The sequence below is a fragment of the Melospiza georgiana genome, chromosome Z, assembly GCF_028018845.1.
Source record: "Melospiza georgiana isolate bMelGeo1 chromosome Z, bMelGeo1.pri, whole genome shotgun sequence".
NCBI lineage: Eukaryota > Metazoa > Chordata > Aves > Passeriformes > Passerellidae > Melospiza > Melospiza georgiana.
Window position 1 is genome coordinate 72,385,044 of NC_080465.1, and position 23,671 is coordinate 72,408,714.

The 23,671-nt window shown below is 42.3% G+C and overlaps 1 protein-coding gene and 1 non-coding gene across 3 annotated transcripts in view; both read left to right on the plus strand.

Moving 5' to 3' along the window:
* The first annotated feature begins 1,175 nt into the window (after positions 1-1,175).
* The window catches only part of ZFR (zinc finger RNA binding protein), a 47,142-nt gene continuing 24,646 nt past the window's right edge, over positions 1,176-23,671 (plus strand). Inside the window, exons 1-5 of one of the 2 annotated variants that reach the window (XM_058043356.1) lie at positions 1,176-1,295; positions 1,504-1,588; positions 19,670-19,952; positions 21,382-21,526; positions 22,326-22,544. In XM_058043356.1, the coding sequence (XP_057899339.1) occupies positions 1,259-1,295; positions 1,504-1,588; positions 19,670-19,952; positions 21,382-21,526; positions 22,326-22,544 (769 nt within the window). In that variant the 5' untranslated portion in view covers positions 1,176-1,258. The remainder of the gene's footprint in view (positions 1,296-1,503; positions 1,589-19,669; positions 19,953-21,381; positions 21,527-22,325; positions 22,545-23,671) is intronic. The other variant, XM_058043357.1, reaches the window with a different exon arrangement.
* Positions 16,940-17,077, plus strand: LOC131096305 (small nucleolar RNA SNORA66). Its single transcript, XR_009115980.1, has one exon. It is a non-coding gene; the product is annotated as a small nucleolar RNA SNORA66 (small nucleolar RNA).

Consider the following 23,671-nt stretch of genomic DNA (forward strand, 5'->3'; position numbering starts at 1 on the left):
CCCTTCTCCTTGAGTACTCTCCCATGGAACTGTGGATTAAGGCTTTTCTTTCCTAATCTATAGCAATTAAATATTCACTCAGTAGCCACTTTCTTCTCAGAACAGCACTTTGGGCAGAACCAAGGAGATTTCTTTTACTGTTGTGCTTGATTAGGATAAGAATTATTGTACAGGAGGTACAAGAATATTCATTCAGTTCCTATGCAAAATTAGTAATAATGACCAACAAATTATGTTCAGTGAATTGGGAAGGATGTTTGGCATTGGGAATGGCTGTACTTCATATGCAGCTGCAATAATGTTAGCTATAAGATGAGAAAGTACTTTCCTCTTCCCATTTTATGAACAATAATATCCTTGCAGTCCTACTGCCTATGAACACAGCCACTGTGGGATGTGGGAATCCCTGCTTTTGTTAGGACTGCAGTAGGCCATCCCAAACAGGTGTGTTTTGAGGAGGCTTAGCTTACAGTCCACAAAATTATATCCGAACTTATACATTATACTGAATCCAGTGTTTATTAATAGTTTTATAAGCCTTGATTAGTTTATGAATAATGCACACTGGAGCACATGCAAAATACATAAATGGGAGGAAAGCATTTAAGCATTCAAGTTTTGCTTTGTTCAGAATTTTGGGGGACAGCTGATGCTCAGAGGGAAGGATTTGCCGGAAGGAGCGGCAGAGCCGTGGGGAACGGACGTTCATTCAGTGCCTTTGATCGGGAGGGCGCTGCACTGGCCGCAATGTGCCGCCCAGCGCGTTTCAGGAGTGATCTGACGGATTGCTGGCTTCTGGAACAGCCACGGGAACGGGCGCTGTGTGGGTAAGGATGTAGCAGGGTTGCAGTAAGCAATCGGGAGCCATGGCGGGACCCTTCACGCCGTATACCCATCCATGTGCGCGCCTGCGTGTGCGAGCGTGTCCAATGGGCGCCGCCAGCGCGCCTCCCCATGGCCGGCCTGCGGGACTACAGCTCCCAGCGGCTCCCGCGCACATCCCGCGCCTGCGCACACGATCCCCGAGACGGAGGCTGCTCCCCGTTCTTTAAGCGGGAACCCGGCTGCGGTTGAACTACATCTCCCAGCGGCCCCCGCGCACATCCCGCGCCTGCGCAGGCGGAGCCGGCCCGGCCGCACTCCGCCGTTGTCGCCGTCGGTGGGTGGGTGGGGGAAGGGAGCGAGCGGGAGGAGGAGGTGGAGGGAGGGGGGGGAGAGTTGAGAGTTCACTCGCCGCCGTCGCTGCCAGGCCGGACTCATGATTCCCATATGCCCGGTAGTTTCGTTCACCTATGGTGAGTAGCGGTGCTCGGGGTGTCCGTGCGTGGGGAGAGGGCGGCGGGCGAGGGTCGGTCCTGAGGCGCCGAGTCTGACCCGGCGCTCCCGCGCTCTCTCTCTCTCCCTTGTCCCTCTGTGTGTCCCGTTCTTTCCCCACCGCCTTCTCTCGCCGGGCCTCCTGTCATGGCCCCCGCCGCCGCCGCCCCTCGGTCGCCGCCGCCGCAGTGCCCAGCCGGCTGGGGGAAGATGCCAAAATGGCCACCGGCAACTACTTTGGATTCACCCACAGCGGGGCTGCTGCCCAGTACAGGTGAGCACCGCCGCGACCCCCGGGACCCGCCCAGGGCCCCTCTCCCCGGCCGGGACCCCGGGCAACTCCCGCCCCTGGCCCCGCGCCGTGGGCCGTGCTCGGACCCTCCCGCCGCGCCCGCGGGTGTGCGTTCTTATCTCCCCGTGTGCCGGGGCTGGGAGGTGGGGCTGGGCACCGCCGAGCGGGAGGCGGATGATCAGCGACAGCATCGGGTCCCCAGGCCCTTAGATTAAAATGGCCACTTGCAGTCAGTCAGCCAGCATCAGCGGCGAGTCACCGTGTGCCGCCCCCAGGCCCGTCTCCTGCCTCAGCTTCGGGGAGCACCGGCCTTGCTCCCCAAGGCTTTGCTGTCGCTGTGGGAGCCCAGAATCCCTTCTAACGTGGGTTGAAAACCAACCTAAGGGAGGCTGGATGGATCAGGGAGAGATGGAGCACCGGAAAATAGCGGGGGACTTAATCCAATTGAAGTAATGGGTCTAAGAAAGTAGAGGAGGTCCTTTCATGGACAGGTACCTTTTTACAAAAATGTCCTACTCTGATTTCTAAGACCAGGAGCAGTGTTGTAGTGGAACTTGAGGACCCGTGACTGTGTTAGAAAGTATACATACCTGTGTCTTATGTGTCTGGATAAATCTATCAATACAGATCTCATACAGACACACTGCCACAAGTCTTTGTATCTTTGTAGTTTTTGTTCATCTAAATTGTGGCCAGAGTGTTAAAAAGTAATTGGTAACATCTATTATATCACAGTTTCTGACATCATAATACTTAATTTGCTAAATACAGTCTTTTCAACTTTGGCTTGTATTGGAGTGACATCTTAAAGTCCACATTTGAATCTTATGTTGCTCATTCCGTAAATCTGTAATAAGGACCTTCCTCAATGCCTACGTTGTGGGGAATAAGATAAAACCCAAAAGATTAAAGCAAATATATCAGAGATTATTAACAAATGAATGCAGAGCTGTGCTAGTAGCTAATAAAAATTGCATTCTTAATGTAGTTTTAGGAATGTACACTTTTGTGGAGGTGTTGGAATAACTCAGTTTTTTCCATTGGTTTTTTTCCTGAAAATTAATGTGAAGCACACTGAATTTAATTTACTCTGGTGTTAATTAGAGGATTAAATTGAGATAATCTTCTAGTTCCATTGGGTGTTCACAGTGCATGAATGTGTTTACATTTTACATGACGTTTATAGTGAATATTTAGGACATAGATATAGAATTTCCTTTTAAGTATAAAGGTTTAGTGAATAATAAACCAAGATCTGTATGTCTGCAGTTTTGAAGTGCAGACGAATTTTTAAAATCATCTTTTATTGCAGGGCTGAGGTGATCTTTAGACTAAAGATCCTGAACAATTCCTTTGAAGTTATATAATTGGAATAACATTCAAGTTTAATAGCTGATCCTAAGTGTGTTTTTGAGAAAATGGAAAACAGATCAAAAGAACCTTTTTCTTTTGCTATCACAAGTTTAAGATACTGTTTAATTTGCTATTGGTTAAAGACTCTACATCCTATAAATGATTTGTGTGTTTACCACATCTGAAGGTGAAGACACACAGCGATCAGTGTTTGAGTAGTCCTTTAGTAAGAAGGAATTTAGTATTTTGAGCTGAAAACACAAGAGTCACTTCGAATGTCTGAGGGAGCTTACTTTTACCAAGTGGGCTTGTTAGGTCCTTACTGGTGTGTTTACAGAGTGCTACAAATCATGTATTCCACTCCAGTATATTTGAGAAAAAGATGGTGGTGGCAGAGGAAGGTGGTGAGATTTGATTTTACAACAAGCCTTTAAGTTTTTTTCCAGTATTCAAAAAGACAGTTCACAGAATAAAAAAATCGTCTTCTTGGAAACCAGGGCAATAAATAAACAAACAAATGGTTTTTTTACCTACTGAATGCACAGGTGAGCCCCATAAATCTTGAAAAATAAAAGGTGTTTCTGGATGCTGAACTGACCTATGGATTCTTAAAAAGTTGCTCAAAGTAACAAGTTGTTTTATGAGAAAAAAAAATCACATTGCAGTTGAAGTCTTTAGTTCTTTATACATACACCATTTGAAAGTTCCGACACTGTAGTTTTTATAGCAACAAACAGAAATTTTCATAATAAACACAATATTGGTCACATTTTTAAAGGTTTTCTCCTGCCAAAATGGCTGTGAAAAATTCTGATATGTTGGAAGAATATTAGTCTGCAATTTTAGATGACTCAATGCTCCCTAATGATCATAATCAGAATTTTATTGATTTCAGCACTTAGTTCAAAAATTTGTGCAATTCTTTTTAGCATACACACCTTTCTTGTAATACCTTAAAGTATGAATATCTCAAAATATATCAGGCCTTCATCTGGAAACATGCAGAGAAAATAAAAAGCCTAAACTTTGCATCAGAAAGAAGAGAGTCTAAGTAGATTCTGTTCAGTTTCAAGGAATAGAAGAGACTCTTCCAGTTGGACCTATAGTCACTGTCCAGTTTGCCTGCCCACTCAGGGCAGGCCAAGTTCCAGCACGTTGCTAAGGGCACTGTCCAGATGCTTTTGAACACTGACAGACTGGGCACCGACCACTTCCCTAGGAAGCCGTTCCAGTGCTTGACCACCCTCACTTTATAGAAATGCCTCCTGATGGCCAGGAAAGCTCTCTGGTGCAGCTGTGAACTGCTCCCTCCTGTCCTGTCCCAGGATTACAGGGAGGAGAGCTCAGCACCTCCCTGTGCCCTTCCCCTCTTCAGGAAGCTGCAGAGAGCAGTGGGGTCACCCTTCATCTCCCTTTCCCCAAACTGGACAAGCCCAAGTTCCTCAGCTGCTCCTCGCAGGAAGTTCCTTCCAGCCTTCCCACCAGCTCTGTTTCCCTCCTCAGGATGCACTGGAGGACCTTCCTCTCCTTCTCCACCTGCAGGGCCCAGCAGGATGAGGCCACCCTGAGGCTGAGCCCAGGGGCCCATCCCCTCCCTGGGCTGGGCTGTGCCCTGCTGGGAGCTCTGGGATGGGCTCTGGCTGTGCCCTGCTGGGAGCTCTGGGATGGGCTCTGGCTGTGCCCTGCTGGGAGCTCTGGGATGGGCTCTGGCTGTGCCCTGCTGGGAGCTCTGGGATGGGCTCTGGCTGTGCCCTGCTCAGAGCTCTGGGATGGGCTCTGGCTGTGCCCTGCTCGCTGCTCTGGGATGGGCTCTGGCTGTGCCCTGCTGGGAGCCCTGGGATGGGCTCTGGCTGTGCCCTGCTGGGAGCCCTGGGATGGGCTCTGGCTGTGCCCTGCTGGGAGCTCTGGGATGGGCTCTGGCTGTGCCCTGCTGGGAGCCCTGGGATGGGCTCTGGCTGTGCCCTGCTGGGAGCTCTGGGATGGGCTCTGGCCATGCCCTGCTGGGAGCTCTGGGATGGGCTCTGGCTGTGCCCTGCTGGGAGCTCTGGGATGGGCTCTGGCTGTGCCCTGCTCAGAGCTCTGGGATGGGCTTTGTCCTTGGGGCTGCCCGAGCACTGTGGACCCACGCTGAGCCCAGCACCAGCCAGCCCCACCTCCCTCTGCAGCTGTCCAGCCACTCCTCTTTTACTTATCCCTGTGCTTGGCATCACCCCATCCCAGATGCAGAATCCAGCATTTGAACTTGGTAAATTTCACTCCATTTATGAGTGCCCAATGCTCCAATCTAACTAGGTCTCTCATCAAGGCCTCTTGTCCCTAAAGAGCATCCACAGCACCTCCCAGTTTGAATCATTAGCCAAATTGCTAATGGTGCACCCAACTCTTGCTTGCCGGATGAAGCCCCATTCAATACAGCCCTTTGAGTGCTGCCATCCAGCCAGAGCTCTGTGAACCTGCTCATCCCACAGCTGGGCAACTTGTTGGAAAGGGATGCTCTGAGGGACAGTGTTAGCAACTTTAGTCAAACTGGAACTGCATCCACTGCCATCCCTTCATCCAGGAGGCAGGTGATCTTATGATAGAAGGTTGGTTAAAGAGGACTTTCCTTTGTGAAACTGTTGACTGTGGGAGATGACTGCATTGTTCTTTAACAGTTCTTTCACCTGCCAGTATCACTTAGTATCTCCATAGTTTTTCCAGGAGCTGAGGTTACACTAATAAGTCTGCAGTTCCGTTTCTTGCCTCACGCCTTTGTAAACCGGAATTACACTGGCAAGCTTCCAGTCAGCACTGACCTGCCCAGACTCCTAAGGCCGCCAGTAGATGATTGGGAGGTCTTGCTGTAACAGCTGCAGGCCCATTCAGTACTGTGGGGTGAATCCCATCAGGGCCCACAGAGATGTGGGAACATTCACTTGATAAGCTGATCCCTCAGAATTTGAGTATTCACAGTTGTGGATCTCCCACTCAGAAGACTCAAAGGAAAAAATCTGCTCTATTAAGTGATTGCTGAAAGGTGCTTTTAAATAAAGTTTCTGTATTTAATTCTAGACTTACTGCAGACTGATATAAACTCTTTCTGAATTGCAGTTCCTCAAAATGACAGTATTCTAATCTGTGTTATTAGTACTGAATCATAGGATCATAGAATATCCTGAATTAGAAAGGACCCGCAGGGAACATCAAAGTCCAACTCCTGGCCCTACGCAGGACATCCCCAAGAATCACACCACATGCCTGAGAATGTTGTCTAAACATTTCTGTAACTCTGCCAGGCTGGTACTGTGACCACTTCCCTAGGGAGCAGTGCCCAGCCACCCTCTGGGTGGAAATACCTCTTGCTGATACCAAACCTAAACCTCCCCTAACACAACTTCAGGCCATTCCCTCTGTCACTGTCACTGTCCCCACAGAGCAGAGATCAGTGCCTGCCCCTTTGCTTCCACTTGTGAGGGTGTTGAGGGCCACAGTGACGCCTCCCTCAGTCTCCTCCTGGCTGAACAGACCAAATGACCTCAGCCACTCCTCACATGGCTTCCCCTCCAGGCCCTTCACTATCCTTATGGCCCTCCTTTGGACACTGTCTTACAGGTTAATACCTTTTTTATATTGTGGCACCCAAAACTTTTTTATATTGAGGCCAGAGCAGAGCAGGACAATCCCCTCTCTTGCCCGGCTGGTGATGCTGTGCCTGATGCCCCCAGCACAGGGCCGGCCCTCCTGGCTGCCAGGGCACTTCGACTCAACTTGCCATCGCCCTGGAGCCCTAGGTCCCTTTCTGTGACACAGCTTTCCAGCCTCTCCTTCCCCAGTCTATCCACACATCCAAGGGTGCCCTGTCCCAGATACAGAATTTAAACTAAGAAGACAGTGGAACATAGAAGTCACTTGTCTTCCTAGAATTCCAACTTATCCATGGCCATGATGGATCATTTAAATACTCTGTCATCCTTCACATGAAGAAGAAATTAAAATTTGTCTAAGTCCTGACATTAAACACTGATATTTGAAGTGGTTATAAAGGCCAGGTTGATAGGTGCTTAGGTGGTAGACTTTGGATTTGGAAAATTCAGTACTGGGTTATGGCTGTTTAGCCCCAGCCAGCAACTAAGTACTGCACAGCCTCTTGCTCACTTCCTACCCACCCTGGTGAGGAGGAGAATCAGAGAAGTAAAACTCCTGGATTGAGACAGGAACAGTTCATAATTGAAAGAAAATAAAGTATAATAATATGAATTATAGCAGTAGTACTAATAAAAGTAGTAATGAAGGGATTAGGGGGAATAAAATCCTAGAGGAGAAGTTAATGCACAACACAGTTGCTTTTTCCCTGCTGACTAATGTTCAGCCTGTTCTCCAGAAACAATCAGCAGCTCCTGGCCAAGTCGCCCTGGTTTATACTTGCACGCATGGTGTCCTGTGGCATGGAATAACCCTTGGCCAGGCTGGGTCAGCTCTCCTGGCCGTGCTCCCACCCTGCTTCTTGTGCACCTGCTCACTGGCAGAACACAAGCAATTGAAAAGTTCTTGACTGGGAGTGAGCCCTACTAGGAACAACTAAACCATCTCTGTGTTACCAGCATAATTCTCTTACTAAGTCCAAAACACAGAACTGAACCAGCTACTAAGAAGAAAATTAACTTTACCCCGGCCAAAATCAGGATGGGCATGCAGAACTTGATAATATTTACTGTTGTGGCAGTATAATCAGTAAAGTTCCTTCAAAGAAGAGGAATAGATTACTGTATTTATTAGTTCATAAATACTAATTTTCATAAAACATACTTGAAAACTTGTTTCATATTTAATCAAAGACGGCAAAAGAGCTAAGTGCCCTTTAAACGTGTAAATAATGTATTAGAAGCATTTTTGTTCCTTTCAGTGTTGTTGCTGCATGAAATTTCCTGCTACCCTACTCATTTAAAATTCTTTGTGTGCTCTACCCAGTAATAATATTGTGATTTACTGAGGAAAACATTAGATTATGCAAATAGTAATGCAGGAAATTTCTCTGAACATTACAGGACCTTTACAGTTTGTGCTTTCTGCTAGTGGTGGCATTAGGGCCTCAGGTTATAAACTTGCATGCAATGCAAACCTCATTTGTTACTTATTGCAGTGACTGTACTAATCCATCTGTTTAGGAGCCTAAAATAAATGTGGAAATTGGCAGTACTAGACTTCTTTGTGTGTGTGTGCATGCTGTGTACCTTACCAGAACCCCTGTGTGACTACTCAATTTGAAATTAACAGCCTAATATTGGCTTGTCTTTCCAATGTATAATAATATTAACATTCTTGGTTCAGTGCTGGAGAAGAGGTATAATTATGCTTCTAATCTCAAATTGGCTGGTTAAAATGCTGATGGAGAGATAGGGGCATTGAGTAACGTTTGGTCAGAGAAGTGGGCAAATGTGAATGTTTCATTTAATTAATCTTGTGTTATGGTTTTGGTTTCTGTTAAAAAGGTGAAGAATCTCTTAAATGTTGTGAGTTTCATCTTGGTGGTATTCATACTGTGTCTTGCTCTAATGAGACAGAACACTGATGGGAGATGCTTGGGTGGTTAGGAATGATTTGTTAACTTTGAATTGCCTTCAAGCAGCTTGAATATTACTGAGTGTGGTGAGCTGTCACAGATAAAGGCAATTTTAGCAGGGCAGGTTCAGAGCAGACCACAATGCCTGTGAGTCCAGGTTAAGATGCAATCTTCCAGGCAGCAGTATGGAAGTGAGCTCTTGCAATTACAGCTGGTTTGGAATTCGAATGTAGTGCACCATATTGCAGCATATTCAAGTGGTGCAAAACAACAAAAGTGAATTGCTACGCATGGATGAGTTGGCTGTTGAGAATTGATTGGGGGTGGAGTGTGCTTTCACAATTGCTAGTATTTGTAATTACTTTTGTCTTCAATATCCTGTCCCAGTTAACTCTTCTTCATCTAGATGCTGGTTTAAAAAGGATTGAGTCTTTCAGAGATTTTAGGTCTGTGGTTCACACAGGCATACCAGACTAAGCTTAAGGTATCACTAAACATAACTCAGTCTTGTGTTGGTGAGGACAACGGTGGGTAGGACTTCTTCTGCAGACAGGATGTACTACTGGACTTGAGCAGTGAAAGTAATTCAGTTTTACCACAGGATGAAGGTAAAAACTCAGAATGCTTGCTCATTGTGTACTTCATGCCCATGCTCTCTTGAGTTTCATCACATCTTGACACATACATAATTCTTAGCTGAAGAGACTTCACTGAATATGGTAGGGCTCTGTGAAGCTGATTCTCTTTTGGTCAATGGATGCTAGTGTTTAGTGCTGTAGTTAAACATGCTGTAGTAGCTCAATGTACACAAGAAGCCTCCAGTACTTTTGTTTGTGAAAGGATTTTGATGCACTTCTTTTCAAATCAGTGAAGTCCCACTCTCAAAGGAGATATTTCAACATGAGAAAGGCAATAAGTGGCTCTGGGTTTGTTAACATGGGTTGTATGGCAGTATTGTAATAGGCCATAACAGGGAGACAGAAGGTGGTAAATCGGGGGAAAGGTGCCTTGAGTTAAAGAAGCCTTTGTCATTTTAAGGAGGGCAAACCTGCCAACTATTTGAAATTTGCAGCAGGTGCTTGTCTTTAGGAACTGACCACTTTGGGAAGATTTTCTGTTAATTGTATAGCTGTGTCCTTTGTATCCTCAGAATGGGTTGGTGGTTATAGGCTTAACTATGGGGTGTTAAATTATGTGTGAAATTTTGTATGCTACTAAAATACAACAACGGTAGCTTAGAGCATAGTTACATTATTGATGCTAGAAAAGCAAAGTAGTGGCTTAAGGCAGGAAATACAGAATGTCTTAACAATTTAGTACAATTTTCCATACTAGTGAAGTTTCCTTCCTTTTTTGGAGAACTTGCCAATTTCAGCATTTTTTCTGTTTAGCATCTTCATTAATGGTCCAGATGTTAGAGCAGAGTGTACTCTCAGCAAGCTTGCTCATGACAGAAAATGATGAGGAGTGACTTACACGCCAGAGGGTTACAGTGACATCCAGAGGGACTTCAAAAATCTGGAGAAAAGGGCTGCCAAGAATCTCGGGAAGTTCAACAAGGGGAAGTGCAAAGTTCAGTATGAAAGAACAACCCCATGCACTAGTATATGCTGTGGGCCACCCAGCTGGAAAGGAAGAGGACCTGGGGGTCCTGGTGGATGCCAGACTTGAGGGTGAGCCAGCAGTGGGTCCTTGCAGCAAAGGAGGAGAATGGCATCCTGGGATGCATTAGATAAAGTGTTACCAGGTGGGTGAGGGACGTGATCATTCCCCTCTTACACAGTACCAGTGAGGCCACACCTGGAATCCTGTGTCTGTTTTTGGGCTTCAGTACAGGAGAGATATGGATATACTGGAGAGAGCCCAAGAGGCCCACCAAAGCTGCTGAGGAGTCTGCAGCATTTCTCTAATGAGAAAAGGCTGGGAGAGCCGGGACTATTCAGCCTGGAGGAGGGTGGGGAGGATCTTAATAAGTATAAATACCTGAAGGAAGGCTGCAGGGAGGGCAGAGTCAGGCTTCTTCTCAGTGATGCACAGTGCTAGGACCAGAGGTAATGGGTGTAAACTGGAGCACAGGAGGTTCCCTCTGAACATGAAAAAGCACTTTGTGAATACAAGAATGACTGAGTCCTCATGCATGAGTCCTAGGTGAGTTGGAGTCTCCATCCTCAGAGATGCTCAGAAGTTGTCTGGATATAGTTCTGGGTGTTTGGCTGTAGGTGATGCTGCCTAAGTGGGATTGGACCCTGATGGCCTCCAGAGGTCCCTTCCAATCTCAGCCATTTTGTGATTTTGACTGGGATGATGTTAGTATTTGCTCCTTTTTTAAATAGATGTAATCTCTGAAGCTCAGTTCTTTTTGTTTTGCATATTAGCATTTCATGAAAAAATGAACTTTTTAAAGAAACCTGTATGGACAGTGGGCTGGCTGTCTGTTGTGTGTAGCCAAGCAAGCAGAGGTTGATACAGAGCATATATTACATCACTGTTACAGACACTTGCAGTGTATATGGGGAACAAAACATGGCAGAATTTCGTAAGATTGAAATCAAGTTGTGAGAGTAAATGTAGAGATTATCAAAGAAGAAAGGATGTTTTGAAAACATGTAGCTGTTCATCTTTGGGGTGAGTTATTGATAAGTATATGGTTTAGCTATCTAGTGGCAGTCAGTAATTTGTAATGGCATGATGCAATCAAGTTTTTAGAACAAGGAAGGGGAGGGGAGAACTCAAAATGGCTACAAATCCCTGTCTTTTTGAGGCTTTATGTAGGTAAACTGTAGTATGTATTACTGCTGAAATTTAGCAGAATTCACAGAGGGTATAGCACATTTGAATGCCTTCAGGCCTTTCTGGATTCCTAGTGCATTAGAATAGGAAAAAAGTAATTTTCCCTAAAGTTCTGAGATATTCAAATATTGAAAATTTTATGCCTGTAGTGAGTGACAGGCTCCAGAAATACAGGGGCAAAGTCACTCCTAAAGTGCAACCTACTGTAGTGTGATATTTCATTTCACCATTTTATGCTGTTTATTGTCAAGTGTGTTTAGGAGAATAAAGCTCACCTTTTTTTTCTTGTTAATTGTAATTTTGGTTTTGTTTTGCTCTGTCCATATTCCATTAGCACATCTGAAACTTCATCTGACCAGTTATTAAGGAGTGCCTCTTCCTAGGTTAGGATCTGAAGCTGTAGCAGATTGCACTGCTTCTAGCAGTTTTTACAGAACTAGAACATACTTGTTTCAATCATCATGTTCCTGAAAGAACTGCAGAACTGTGTTTTTGCTATTCTGCTATTAATAGACTTATCTGTGAAACTTCGAGAAACCTGGCACTTAGATTTCACCAAATATGGTTCCTTAATGCTAATGTGTTCCAATGTTCATAAAAGGTACAAATCAAAAAATACATCCTAATTAGTGGAAGGTTTCATTCAAGATACTCATATTTTAAAAACTATTTTAGGACTTACCTTAAATGTTGTGCATGGAAATTTAAAAAAATAAACCCCTGGAAGGAATATATTTTAAAAGTTGTAATTTCTGAGGAATACTGTCTTTTGAGTAGGGACATACTCGGTTTTAGGCCAGATGCTAACTGTCTATCAAAACAGCATTTGTCAGAAAACTGAAACATCAGAGATGTTCTTTGCCTCTTGGAGGAGAGTTTTCAGTGTTCAGCAAGATAAACAGATCTTATAGGAGCATATGAGCAGTGTTTGTGTGCATGTGTTGCTTGTTAATACAGCAGTGTGCTGAAGATAAGCATGTTATGTGCATGAGTAACAATTAATTTCTTCTTTTTTATTGAAATAAATGAATCAAGTGTGATAAAAAGCAGGGCTTATAGGGAATGTTTTCTGTGCTTCCTGTATACAAAACAAAAAGAACTGAGCTTCAGAGATTACATCTATTTAAAAAAGGAGCAAATACTTTTATGTGCTATATATCTTACTTGGAAGTAGGCTGCCTTTTCCTGAAAATGTGTTATTCCTCTGATGGTAACTGCCACAGATGGATTATCCCATTTCTTAATGCATGACTTACTCAGCAAATACCTTAATGTGGAAAACAAAGTGTCTTACAATCTTCATTCATCATAATGCAAAATAGATAGCATTATATCAAAATCTTCTATTTTCTTTACATGGCTAACATGAAAAAATACATGAAGTTTTCTACTTCCCATTTAGTTTTAAACAAAAAAGCCTCCACAATTTTTTCTAGAAAAGGGCAATAGCTGGAAATGAAAAAAGACACGACATAAGTGTTTTGCAGAAGAGAGTTCAATATTTGTTTCAGATTTGCTCTGAATACTGTGTAATTCTTTGGAAATCCAGATCTTCTTTCAGTGTTGCTGTTGGGAAGTAACTAACAAAAGTTCTCCTGTATTCCATCTAGCAAGCTCTTATCTAAGCTTTTTTGGGGAATAATGCTGCTTATTTGTGAACCTACCTTATATGGCTGTTTAAGGGAGACAAACACATGGTTGTGGAGCTGAAGAACATTGTTTTGCCAAATGGACACCTGTACCTCATTAATTGCTGTTGACCAGCAATTTCTGCTCTCTACTACTTCTAAGTGTGCTGCCAGCATTTTTTTTTTTTGCTTTGAAAGTCGGTGTTTCTTTTTTGTATCAAAAGCACTGCTACAATGTTCTTGCTGAAGGTCCTTAGGCAGTTCAGAAAAGGTTATTAATTGCTGCTTGAATATTGTGCTTTTTGACAAGAGAAATAGAAGTTAGCAACAGAATTATGACATGAATCTAGTTATTTTAATAAGAAATACAGAGTATTTCACAGAGTGATTACTAACACCTTCTGTTTTGAGACCTTGTTCTCAAGGTGTAGACTTTTTGCTGCTGATGTTTTAATACAAGTTGGCCAAAGGGTAGAGTTTTCCAGGCTAAATATCTACCTAGCATTACACCAGTTTTTGTAAATCTGTGCTGTAGCTCATTTGATTTTGTGGTAGAATTGGGTAAGGAGATCTTGGTAATTATTTGGTGCCTCAGTGATTGCAATGGAGACTTTGCAAACAGGAAAAGTATTTTAAAATACTGTTTTATTTCAGAATGACAGTTCTGGGTTTACACGACTGGGTCCAATGTCAATACCACGCAAACAGCCACTGTATTACTAGTATATCCAACTTTAAAAGTATCAGGGCAAAACGTGCACCTGCTTTGAGAAAAGATACTTGCATTTGATGAAAGGAGATTTGTGCACAAGATAGCAGTGTGGAGAAGGCCAGTTTTTGCTTTGCCCTTTGCTCTGGGATGAATTATGCAAGACTGAGAGACAGGGTGGCCCCTCACCCCCTAGAAAATCAGATTATCATGGAATTAGAGAAACATACATGGTCACAACTCTTTGCAGTCAGTCTTATCTAGCAGGTTTAATATCATAGTGGTGTTTTACAATATGTGGCACTTGTGCTGATACTAATGCAACAGAAAGATTGGTATTTCCCATCGTTGGTGTCAGAAGGAATTATAATAGATGTTATTCAAAGATTTGAGTCAAAGGTGTTTCAGAAAAAATACTTTTACACAGTAATACAGTATTGCTAATAAAGAGTTAACCTCTCGTTTTCTCGGAGTTATTCAGTTAGAATGTGAAAGATGAGGACAAGTTATATACTGTGGTAAAACTATTTAATAGTGGTGACCTTGTTTGAGAAGAGGAAATAAAGAGAATGAGGAAATAGTACCATAGATGTGGAAGTTTAAAAACAGGTAAGGAGAGACAAAACACTTTAGGTAAGGTCCTGCAAATGACCTTCTGTAGTTGACTGAAATATATACTTACAGAATCTGGAGTAGAAAAATTTGGGACATCATGTGCACTTCAAACTGGCTCTGGATGGGATAGGGAAATGCAGTAACACATGCACCTGAACAGGAAGATGAGCATGGAAGAGTATATTGTTCCCAGGAAACAGGCATTAAGTCAGCCTTGTAGGGAAGCACTATTTCTATTACAGTCAGAAACACCTGAAGACATAGGTCTGGTATCGGTAAAATACATTCTTTTTGAATGAAAATTTCTTGTGGAAGATCTGGTATAACAGTAGTACAGCAGAGTACAATTGGAAGCTACTTGTAACTTCCTAAATTAAAGAATAATTTATTCTGAAAGTGAATTTAAACACTCCAAGAATTGTTACATGAGGGTGCACTGAATTGAGTGGTCAGAAACTGGTTATGCCTTTGTAGGTGTTGGTTTAGAGCTCATTTGCTTTTGAAATTGGAGCTTTAATAAATGAAGGAAAAAATTTTTGACAGGATGCTCAAACATCATGTGCTGGTTTTGGCTGGGGTGAGCAGCTGATATTAGGCTGTGCTTTGGATTTGTGCTGAAAACAGTGTTGTTAATACAGAGATGTGTTCTTTATTGTTGAGCAGTACTCACAGAGAGTCAAGCAAGGCCTTTTCTGCTCCTCACCGCACCCACCAGTGAGGGACCTGGTGGTGCACAAGAAGGTGGAAGGGGACACAGCCAGGACAGTGACCCCAACTGACCAAAGGGACATTCCATACTATATAGCATCATGCTCAATGATAAAACTAGGGAGAGAAGGAGGAAGGAGGTGATGTTCAGAGTGATGGTATTTGTCTTCCCAAGTAACTTTTTCTGGCTTTCCGGAGATGGCTGAACACCTTCCTCTTTTCTGGGCATAGTGCCGCACCTCAGTGTTCTGTGTGGGGCCCAGAACTGGCCGCTGGATTCAGAGTGTAGCCTCACCAGAGCCCGAGTACAGGGGAGAAATCAGTGCCCTTGTCCTGCTGGCCACATTCCTGATACAGGCCAGGATTCCATTTGTCTTCTTGGCCACCTGGGCACACACTGGCTCATGTTCAGCCACTGTTGACCAGCACCCCCGGGTCCTTTCCCCCTGGGCAGCTTTCCAGCCATTCTTCCCCAAGTCTGTAGTGTAGCCTGGGGTTGTTGTGACCTAAGGACAGGACCCAGCACTTGGCCTTGTTGTGCCTCATATCATTTGTTCTGGCCCATTAATCCATCCTCTCCGAATCCTTGTTTTGTTTTGCTTGTGTGTGTGGCCTTTGTCTTTCATATCAAACTGTCTATCTCAACCCACAAGCTTTCTCAGTTTTACACTTCCAGTTCTCTCCCTGCTTCCAGTGTGGGGGAGTGTGCAAGTGGCTGTGTGGGGCTGAGTTGCCAGCTGAGGTTAAACCATGACACACTGGAACGGGTTGTCTGGAGCAGCCTTGGAGTCTCCGTTCTTGGAGGTGATCAGCCCCTGAGCAGACAATGCCCTGAGAAACTTCTAGGTTTGAAATAAACTGTCTTTTGAGCATTGGATAAGAACAGGTGACTTCCAAATCCTTGTTTAAACCTAAATTATTCTGTGAATTTTAAACTCCTCCAAGTTAACAAAGCAAACTGAATCAAGTGTATTTGGAAGAGAGCCTGGACTCAAAAATGCTAGTAAGGGATATTAGAATTTATTTTGGGGAAGAGAAGAATTGATCTACAAAGAGAAGTGGCTGCATCAATGAGTTAGCTGCTTTCTCTGCAGTCCTGCCATACCTGTTGGTCTATTCTTAACTCATAGAACCTAGAGAGTAATTAGTATAAATTCGGCTTTTCCCCATGGTGTTGAGAGATGTGGTGAAGAAAATGCATGCTGACATACTGTATTTCCTTGCTGTTCTAATAACTTGATAACATGCCTAGATCTTTTGGAGACTTATTATCAAGACTAAGAAGAAATTCTTGATGTGGTGGAGTATGAAAAATGACTGCTTAAGATAGAGATTAGTAAAATAATTGTAGAGAAGGAGCTGGTAGAGGTCATTAGTAGAATTAGAAGAACTATTATCAAATAGCAGTAATTGCAGTGGAGTTCACTAGGGATTGGTTATGACTTTAGTATTTCTACTAGTGTGGCATATGGTGCTATTTGATGTGAGGAAAATTGAGTCAGTACACAGGTAACTTTACAAGAATCTTTACAAGAAGCTAGACTGCCGGGAGAGAAAGGAGAAAGCAGTTGTCTGGAGTAGAGTGGGTGGCACAGCTGAAACTGAAATGACGCATGAGGTTCTTGCCATCTGTAGTCAAAGAAAAACAGATAATATTAAGATAGGTGCACAGATGAAGGAAGAGTGGAATAGGGAGTTTGGCAGAATAATCTAGGAGGAGCTAAGTTCATCTCAGAAAACGTGGCGAGGCACTAATCACCAAATCAGGATAAGAACTCTTGTCAGTTAATTAAAGAAGTTGGCACAAGGATATTTTTATGTAAATTAATTACATTGAAATGTCTGCTTGTCTTCAAGGCTTTCAGTAAGACCACGGAAGAGAAGAATGTCACAAATTTAGAGGAGATGTCACCATTAATTTCTGTTACATAATGTAACACAACTTTTAGAAAGGAAGAAGCAGTCAGTGATAGAATACTTTTCCTGCAGTCTTGCAAACTCAATCACTAGCTCTGCATGATGTTGCAGAAGCAAGGGGAAGAGGTTTGCTAAAATAAACATGGTCATGGAACCTGTATTAGCCTTAGAAATCTAATTATTTGGGCTGTTAATTCTGTGCCGTGACAAGGAATTTTGCTGCTTAGTTGCACAAGAAGTGAAGTTGTCTGTACCATAATCTTGTTAATAGTTCTGCTGGTAATGTTCGTAATCTCTTCATGATTTTAAATACTAAAAACTATCGGGTATCTTTAATCATACATACTCTGAGAACTAAAGCATTTTCTTTGCTTAACTGACTGGTACTGTTACTTTGTAGTGTGTTGTGAGCACTGTATCTTGTTTTGTAACAGTAACAAATAGTTTCCTGAAGCATGGAAAAACCGCGCTAATGCTTCTGCCCAAGTCTTCTGCTCCCTTTTTGCTCTGTTTCTCTGTGTATATATATAATTAATATTGTTCTGACTCTCAGCAGACCTATTTTGTAAGCTGCTGTGTTTCTTCACATATCTGCCATGCTAGAATATGACCCCAACAAGAAACCCTTACATTGTTTTCTGCTTGATTAATGAGTTAAATCAGTGCACTGAATGGCTTGACAAGTAGCAGAATTAGCACCAAGGATGGAATAAAATGGCTTAGCTGGGATTGGTGTTTGGGAGAAGAGAAGACTAAGAGTGGGAAAAGTGTGAAGCAAGACTTACCTTGTTGGCAGTATTAGACTCTTGATGTGTTCAACTGCAGTCAGTTAAGCAGTCTGCTGTCTGTTTATTCAGTTTAATGTGATTTTAGTAGATATATATGGCCATGATAATTATCTCAGATTTGGTGACTATTTTACACTTCTGTACTGTTAGTTATGTAGATAATGAGATCTAATTTTATAGACTATCTTTAATTTCTACCATCATAAAACGGTCTTCCTGAATGTTGTGATGGAGTCCAGTTTCTCATGTTAAGTAAGCAGAATTTTCCTGTGAACACCAGGGAGGAGGAGTTGCAAGCAGCAATGTGAGGTACATCCAAGTGGTTTAGGTCTTTGCATTTTGCTCTTAGGTTAATAATTGAAAATAACATAAAACATTATTGTATGTGCAATTCACAACTGTAGTAAAATTGGATAGAATGCAAGTAGTCTTTAAGCAGTGAGGAACATGTGATGGGAAGAAGGTGGAGTCCAGGCTTGTAAGTCCTTCAGTAGTAAAATTTTCTCTGTTTCTGCTGTGAGAATGGTTGGGAGGGGGAAGAGGCTGCGTGTATGTGTTTTTTAAATTTATTAAAGTAAGTGGGTTCTGCTGTAATTGAAATGACAAAATCAGGTTTTCTAAAAATAAGTAAGAAAAAATTACTGAACACAAGGGAGTTGTGGAAATTACTTTTGTGAAATTAAAAGTGTATGGATATAGCTATTATTGAACAGCAGTGTGGGAAATGTACAAAAATAATCAGAATTATTACTGAATCCCCATTTGATGTCATTATTCCAGATAGTGATATTTTACCTATATTTTACCTGCTTCACTTTATTTGCTTAAAAATCAAAATAAGTATTCCAACCTTCTAATCATAATCCACAGTTATACATCATAATAGGACAACATCATGCACAGTTACATATCAGTACAGGATAGTAATTCCTGTTTCTGTTCAAGTAATTAAACCTTTGGAGCAGTCAGTTTTTATTTCTGCTGTTAGTATCTGTGGATTTTTAGTAAATTGATAAATATTAGCTTCCTACCTGCAAATTTTAGAGAGGCAGATTAGTCTCAGCAGGTGCCTGGGAGATTGCCAGAGTGGTTTTCTTGCTCAGTGTGATTGTCTGCACTTGTGATGCTTTGTGTTGTGTCAGTGGACTTCTGCTCGGGCAAGTGGGACCAGCTCCTAAAATTCCAACCATCTGTTGGAGAAGTCCCCTATCATCTGTGTGTGTCTAAGTAAATACAGCAGTTCTGAGCTGATTTTCATGGCTGTCTTTAAAATTTAATTGCTTGAATATGGTGTAATGAAAAACTTTGTGTTAGTACAGGTTAGTAATGAGCTCTCACAGAAAAGTAGCGTTCTTCTTAATTTGACAGGTATGTCACTTTACTGAAGAACAACTAAAGTATTTAAAACTTGCTAGTCTGGAAAAGCTATCAGCTTGGGACTGCTGCATTATTTTGAATGAAAGACTTGTGTTCCACTGCTTGGAGAAAACTCAACACAAACACCTCCCCTTTATGAAGTAAATAATCATCTGCATGAAATATGAGAAACTGTAGAGATGGAGCACAGAGTAATGGGTACAAATTGAAAGAGGGGACATTTAGGTTAGGTGCTGGGAAGACGTTCCTTACTCTGAAAGTGGCAAAACAGCTGGAACAGGTTGCCCAGGGAGGTTGTGGGTGTCCCAACCCTGGCAGCATTGGGCTTGAGTGATCTGGTCGAGTAGGAGTTGGCATGGAGGTTGGGACTAGATGGTCTTTAATGTACCTTCCTGTCTGTTAACATTCTGTGATTGTGGTCTATGTGTCCATCCACAGAAATCAGAGAATGATACAGCCTTTTTCACGGGGATGGAAGATGGTTAATAAAATGCATTAAGTAAGAGTATACAAAGATAGAAGGCTGCTCGAGATCTGTCTGTAGAACAGGAAAAGTATTAATCAAATCTGGGATTTTGAAATGTATAGGCATTAGCTTTGTGCATTGGATTAATTACTTTCTGTCTTCTGCCAATACAGCCAGCAGCCAGCGTCGGGTGTAGCCTATTCCCATCCAACCACAGTTGCCAGCTACACTGTCCACCAGGCGCCGGTGGCGGCACACACGGTCACTGCAGCCTATGCCCCGGCCGCAGCCACGGTGGCGGTGGCCAGGCCTGCCCCGGTGGCCGTGGCAGCTGCTGCCACAGCTGCTGCCTATGGGGGCTATCCCACGGCACACACTGCTACAGACTACGGCTACACGCAGCGCCAGCAAGAGGCTCCGCCGCCACCACCTCCTGTCACCACACAGAACTACCAGGTAGGTTCCTGCTGCGTGATTTTTAAGAGGTGCTTTCAGAGGTGGAAGCCTGTTTGGAAAAGAAAATGTGATTTTCCACAACTGCTGCTGTAAAGAAAAGCGCTGTTGTCTGTTAGCATAGATATTGGCTTGGTGTGCAGTAAACTGGGTCATGGAGCTGAAAAGACTGTTCCAGTAAAAAATTTCAGTAGAGGTAGAAATGGTTCCTTTGTCAGATTCCTGGGTGCCACTGGAGTCTAATACCAAAGCCTATGAGGTCAGAAGATAGCTTTAGGAGATAAACTACCCTGTGGGTAGTTTTTTGGATATCCTCTTCTGAGATCCCTGCCTAACCATCTGTGGATACAGGCTCTTGCGAAAGGGCTTTTGCTCTCTGTCCCCTTTCATCTTGAAATACTATGTTTCTTGCAATAGCTTTTCACCTTTCTAATTCTGAACTTACCAGGGCATTATCTAGATTCTAATTAGCATTTTGGTTTGTTTAAAAGGACTATATTATTGCTGCATGTTCTCAGTTCTTTTGTATAGCTTCTGCAACTCATTATATATTATGAGATCAGTTATTAGATACCTTTGGAAAAAAAGATAGTCCCTCTAAACTAAATAAAATAATTTCTGTTTACACAGGTTGGACGAAAAAAGATTTTGTTGTTGTATTTCTTGGAATCAAAAAGGATTTTAATACATTAGTGTATTTCAGCTCCAATAGGTCATGCCTTGTTCCCCCTCAGTTGATCAACTCTTTGTGTTTTGCCATAAACATGGAGAGGATGGGAGAATGTATGTACATGCATGTAGTGGCTTCCAGGCATCCCCTTCTAAGCTTATTAGAGATCTCCTGAGTTGTAAAGGTATCAAATGAGCTACTTGCCTTACCTTTGAAGACCAGTTACGTTTCCCTAATGAACTAGTTGATACACCAAAAAGTAAAAAAGGCTTTAAAAATACCACTTTCATTCTCCAAAAAATTTAACTAAGAAAAATGTTGTTAATGGTAACATTTTTAAAGCCGATACAGGCTTATGTTTCTACCCCTGAGATTTTATTGGCCCTTGTAGAAATTCATGTTTTGTAGAGATCTGTGGTAGATTTTTTCTTAATATTTTACTGAAATAGAATCTGATACTGTCATTAAAAATTATTATGAGTAGATGCTTTTCAAAAATAATTTGGTAGAGAAAGGGATTAATAGCATGAGGATAATTCCAGTATTCAGTCTGTAAAGGGCAGCTAGGGCTGTTTCAGGCCTGAAGTATCTATGAAAGTAAATTAAATTTTCTCTAATGCATTTATTTGTATATGGTAGATGGGGAGTTTTTATTCTACTTGAGTAGGCCAGAAGATGGTCCACTGTTAATTCCACTCTGCTGATAATTTCTATTACTCTAGCCATACACTTACAGGCGGTTTCTCTGTTTTGAATCCTTAGGATTCCTACTCTTACGTTCGATCCACCGCCCCAGCAGTGGCGTACGACAGCAAGCAATATTATCAGCAGCCAACCGCGACCGCTGCAGCCGTGGCTGCTGCTGCCCAGCCGCAGCCCTCGGTGGCTGAGTCCTACTACCAGACAGGTGGGTGGCATGATTCAAGCTGCTCTCGTTACTCACAGTCTTGTTGACTACTTTAAGCCTTAAAAATAGTTGTTTGACTGCTTCACATTATCTTCTTCTGTTTTAAGTTTTGCCGCGTAATCTCTGTCACTGCGTGGATAGTTTTTCTGTGCCTAGAACTTCAGCACTTCTGACATTGCCATAAGTAGCTGCCTCTGAATTTTGGACTGCCCCTAAATATACTCGAAACGTACATCTAGGCAAAGTTCCTACTGATTTGTCTAGAAACCTTGCAGAAGTTTTATCTAGTTGAGATAATCAATGTTGTGTTCAGATGATTACTCAGTTAGAAATACTTGTTTGATTCTCTAGGTTCTTCATTTATATAATTCTCTTAATTATTCGTATCATGATTGCTACAAAGCTGAATCCTGCTTAGTATTTTTTTATGTAGAATTAAGAGGAAAGTTTAAGTGTGCTTTGGTTTGGAGTAAAACTCTTACATAGGAAGGTTATTTAAAACCTGTTTAAAACCGTGTTAAAAACATGATGGCACAGTTAAAAACAAATAAATTTAAGGCTTACTTCTGTGAGCTGTGACTTGATTGAGATACATGGTATGAAATGCACAGCTATGACAGTAAAGCAACCTAATGTACAATGCTAAAAAGCAAAACAAATGAAACAAAACTTCCAAAACAAACCCCCACTTCTTACACATTTTTTCACAAACATGTTGTTATTTCCCTTAGTATGGTTTCCATTTCACTCAACTAAAACATGTAAATATTTCTACACTTGTATTTTCTCTCTTCATTAGCTCCAAAAGCAGGATATAGCCAAGGGGCAACTCAGTACACCCAAGCCCAGCAAACACGGCAAGTGACCGCTATAAAACCTGCAACCCCAAGTCCAGCAACAACGACATTTTCCATATATCCAGTGTCCTCGACTGTGCAGCCAGTGGCAGCTGCAGCCACTGTTGTTCCATCCTATACTCAGAGTGCAACGTACAGCACAACAGCAGTAACTTACTCTGGTAAGAATTTTGCATATTTTCTTGCTAGGATCTTTGAAGTTGCTGCAGAAGAGGCTTTCAACGCTCAGAAGTTTAGCACTTCATGCTCAATTACATTGTAGTCTGCTGAGAGGTAGCAACCAGTTCAGTCATTGCTATGCCAGAATGTTTTGTGGCATCTTCAAAATAGTTTTGATGTCTTACGTACCTATTTTGTTAGATATGAGAATATACAGAGTGCTTACATAGCTACCAAGCAGTGACTCATTGTAAGATGAAAAGGAAAAAACAGGGAATACAAAATGTAACAAAATGCATCCACACAGATGTTACTCCCAGGAAATGGGAAGGGTGCGTGCAATTACAGATACAGGGAGGAACAGTTCAGTATAAATCTTGTAAGTTTGGGCTGTCCTGACCCAAAATGGAATGAGAAATGTGTGCTGGAAAGACTTTATTCAACCATTAGGAATCCAAAACATAGTTAAAAATGAAAATATGGTAACTTCATGGCCATAGATGGTAATTAACTGGCATGTTACTCCTACCCTGAACTTTTTGTTTTCTTTTGCTTCTTGCTTAAAAAGGGATTTTAGTACTTCCTTGAGACAGAGCCTAGTTTCCTTGATTTACTCAGCTAGAAGTCAGGGACTGTATAGCCAGGTTTTAGTGAGTGAAACATCTTCTCTATACCAAAACAACTTAAATCACTGAAATAGGATGTAATAGCACTAGATGTTCTGTCTTTTATCTTCATTTTTTTCCCTTCCTCTCCATATTATCAGTCCTTGCCATTTAGAAACATGAACAGCAAATCAGATTCTAGAAGATTGCTTGCTTCATGTGGCTTTTGCTAAATCTTTCATTAAAATTCTTGTTCCATCATACCCAATCTTACCAGATGTACCAGGAAATTTCGTATGTTCTCTAGGGATGCTTTGTTATATCTAACTTAACTGTGTGTCTGCAAAGATGTGTCTAGAATTTAATATATTCCCACACAATTGTTGGCTGTATATTTGTCTACTGTGAAACACGAAACCAAATTCAAGACTACCTGACAAGATCTCAGTGAATTACTTACATCTTGCCTTGCCCCTCAACTGTTATGCAACATGATTTGAATTAGTGCATTATGTAATTGATAC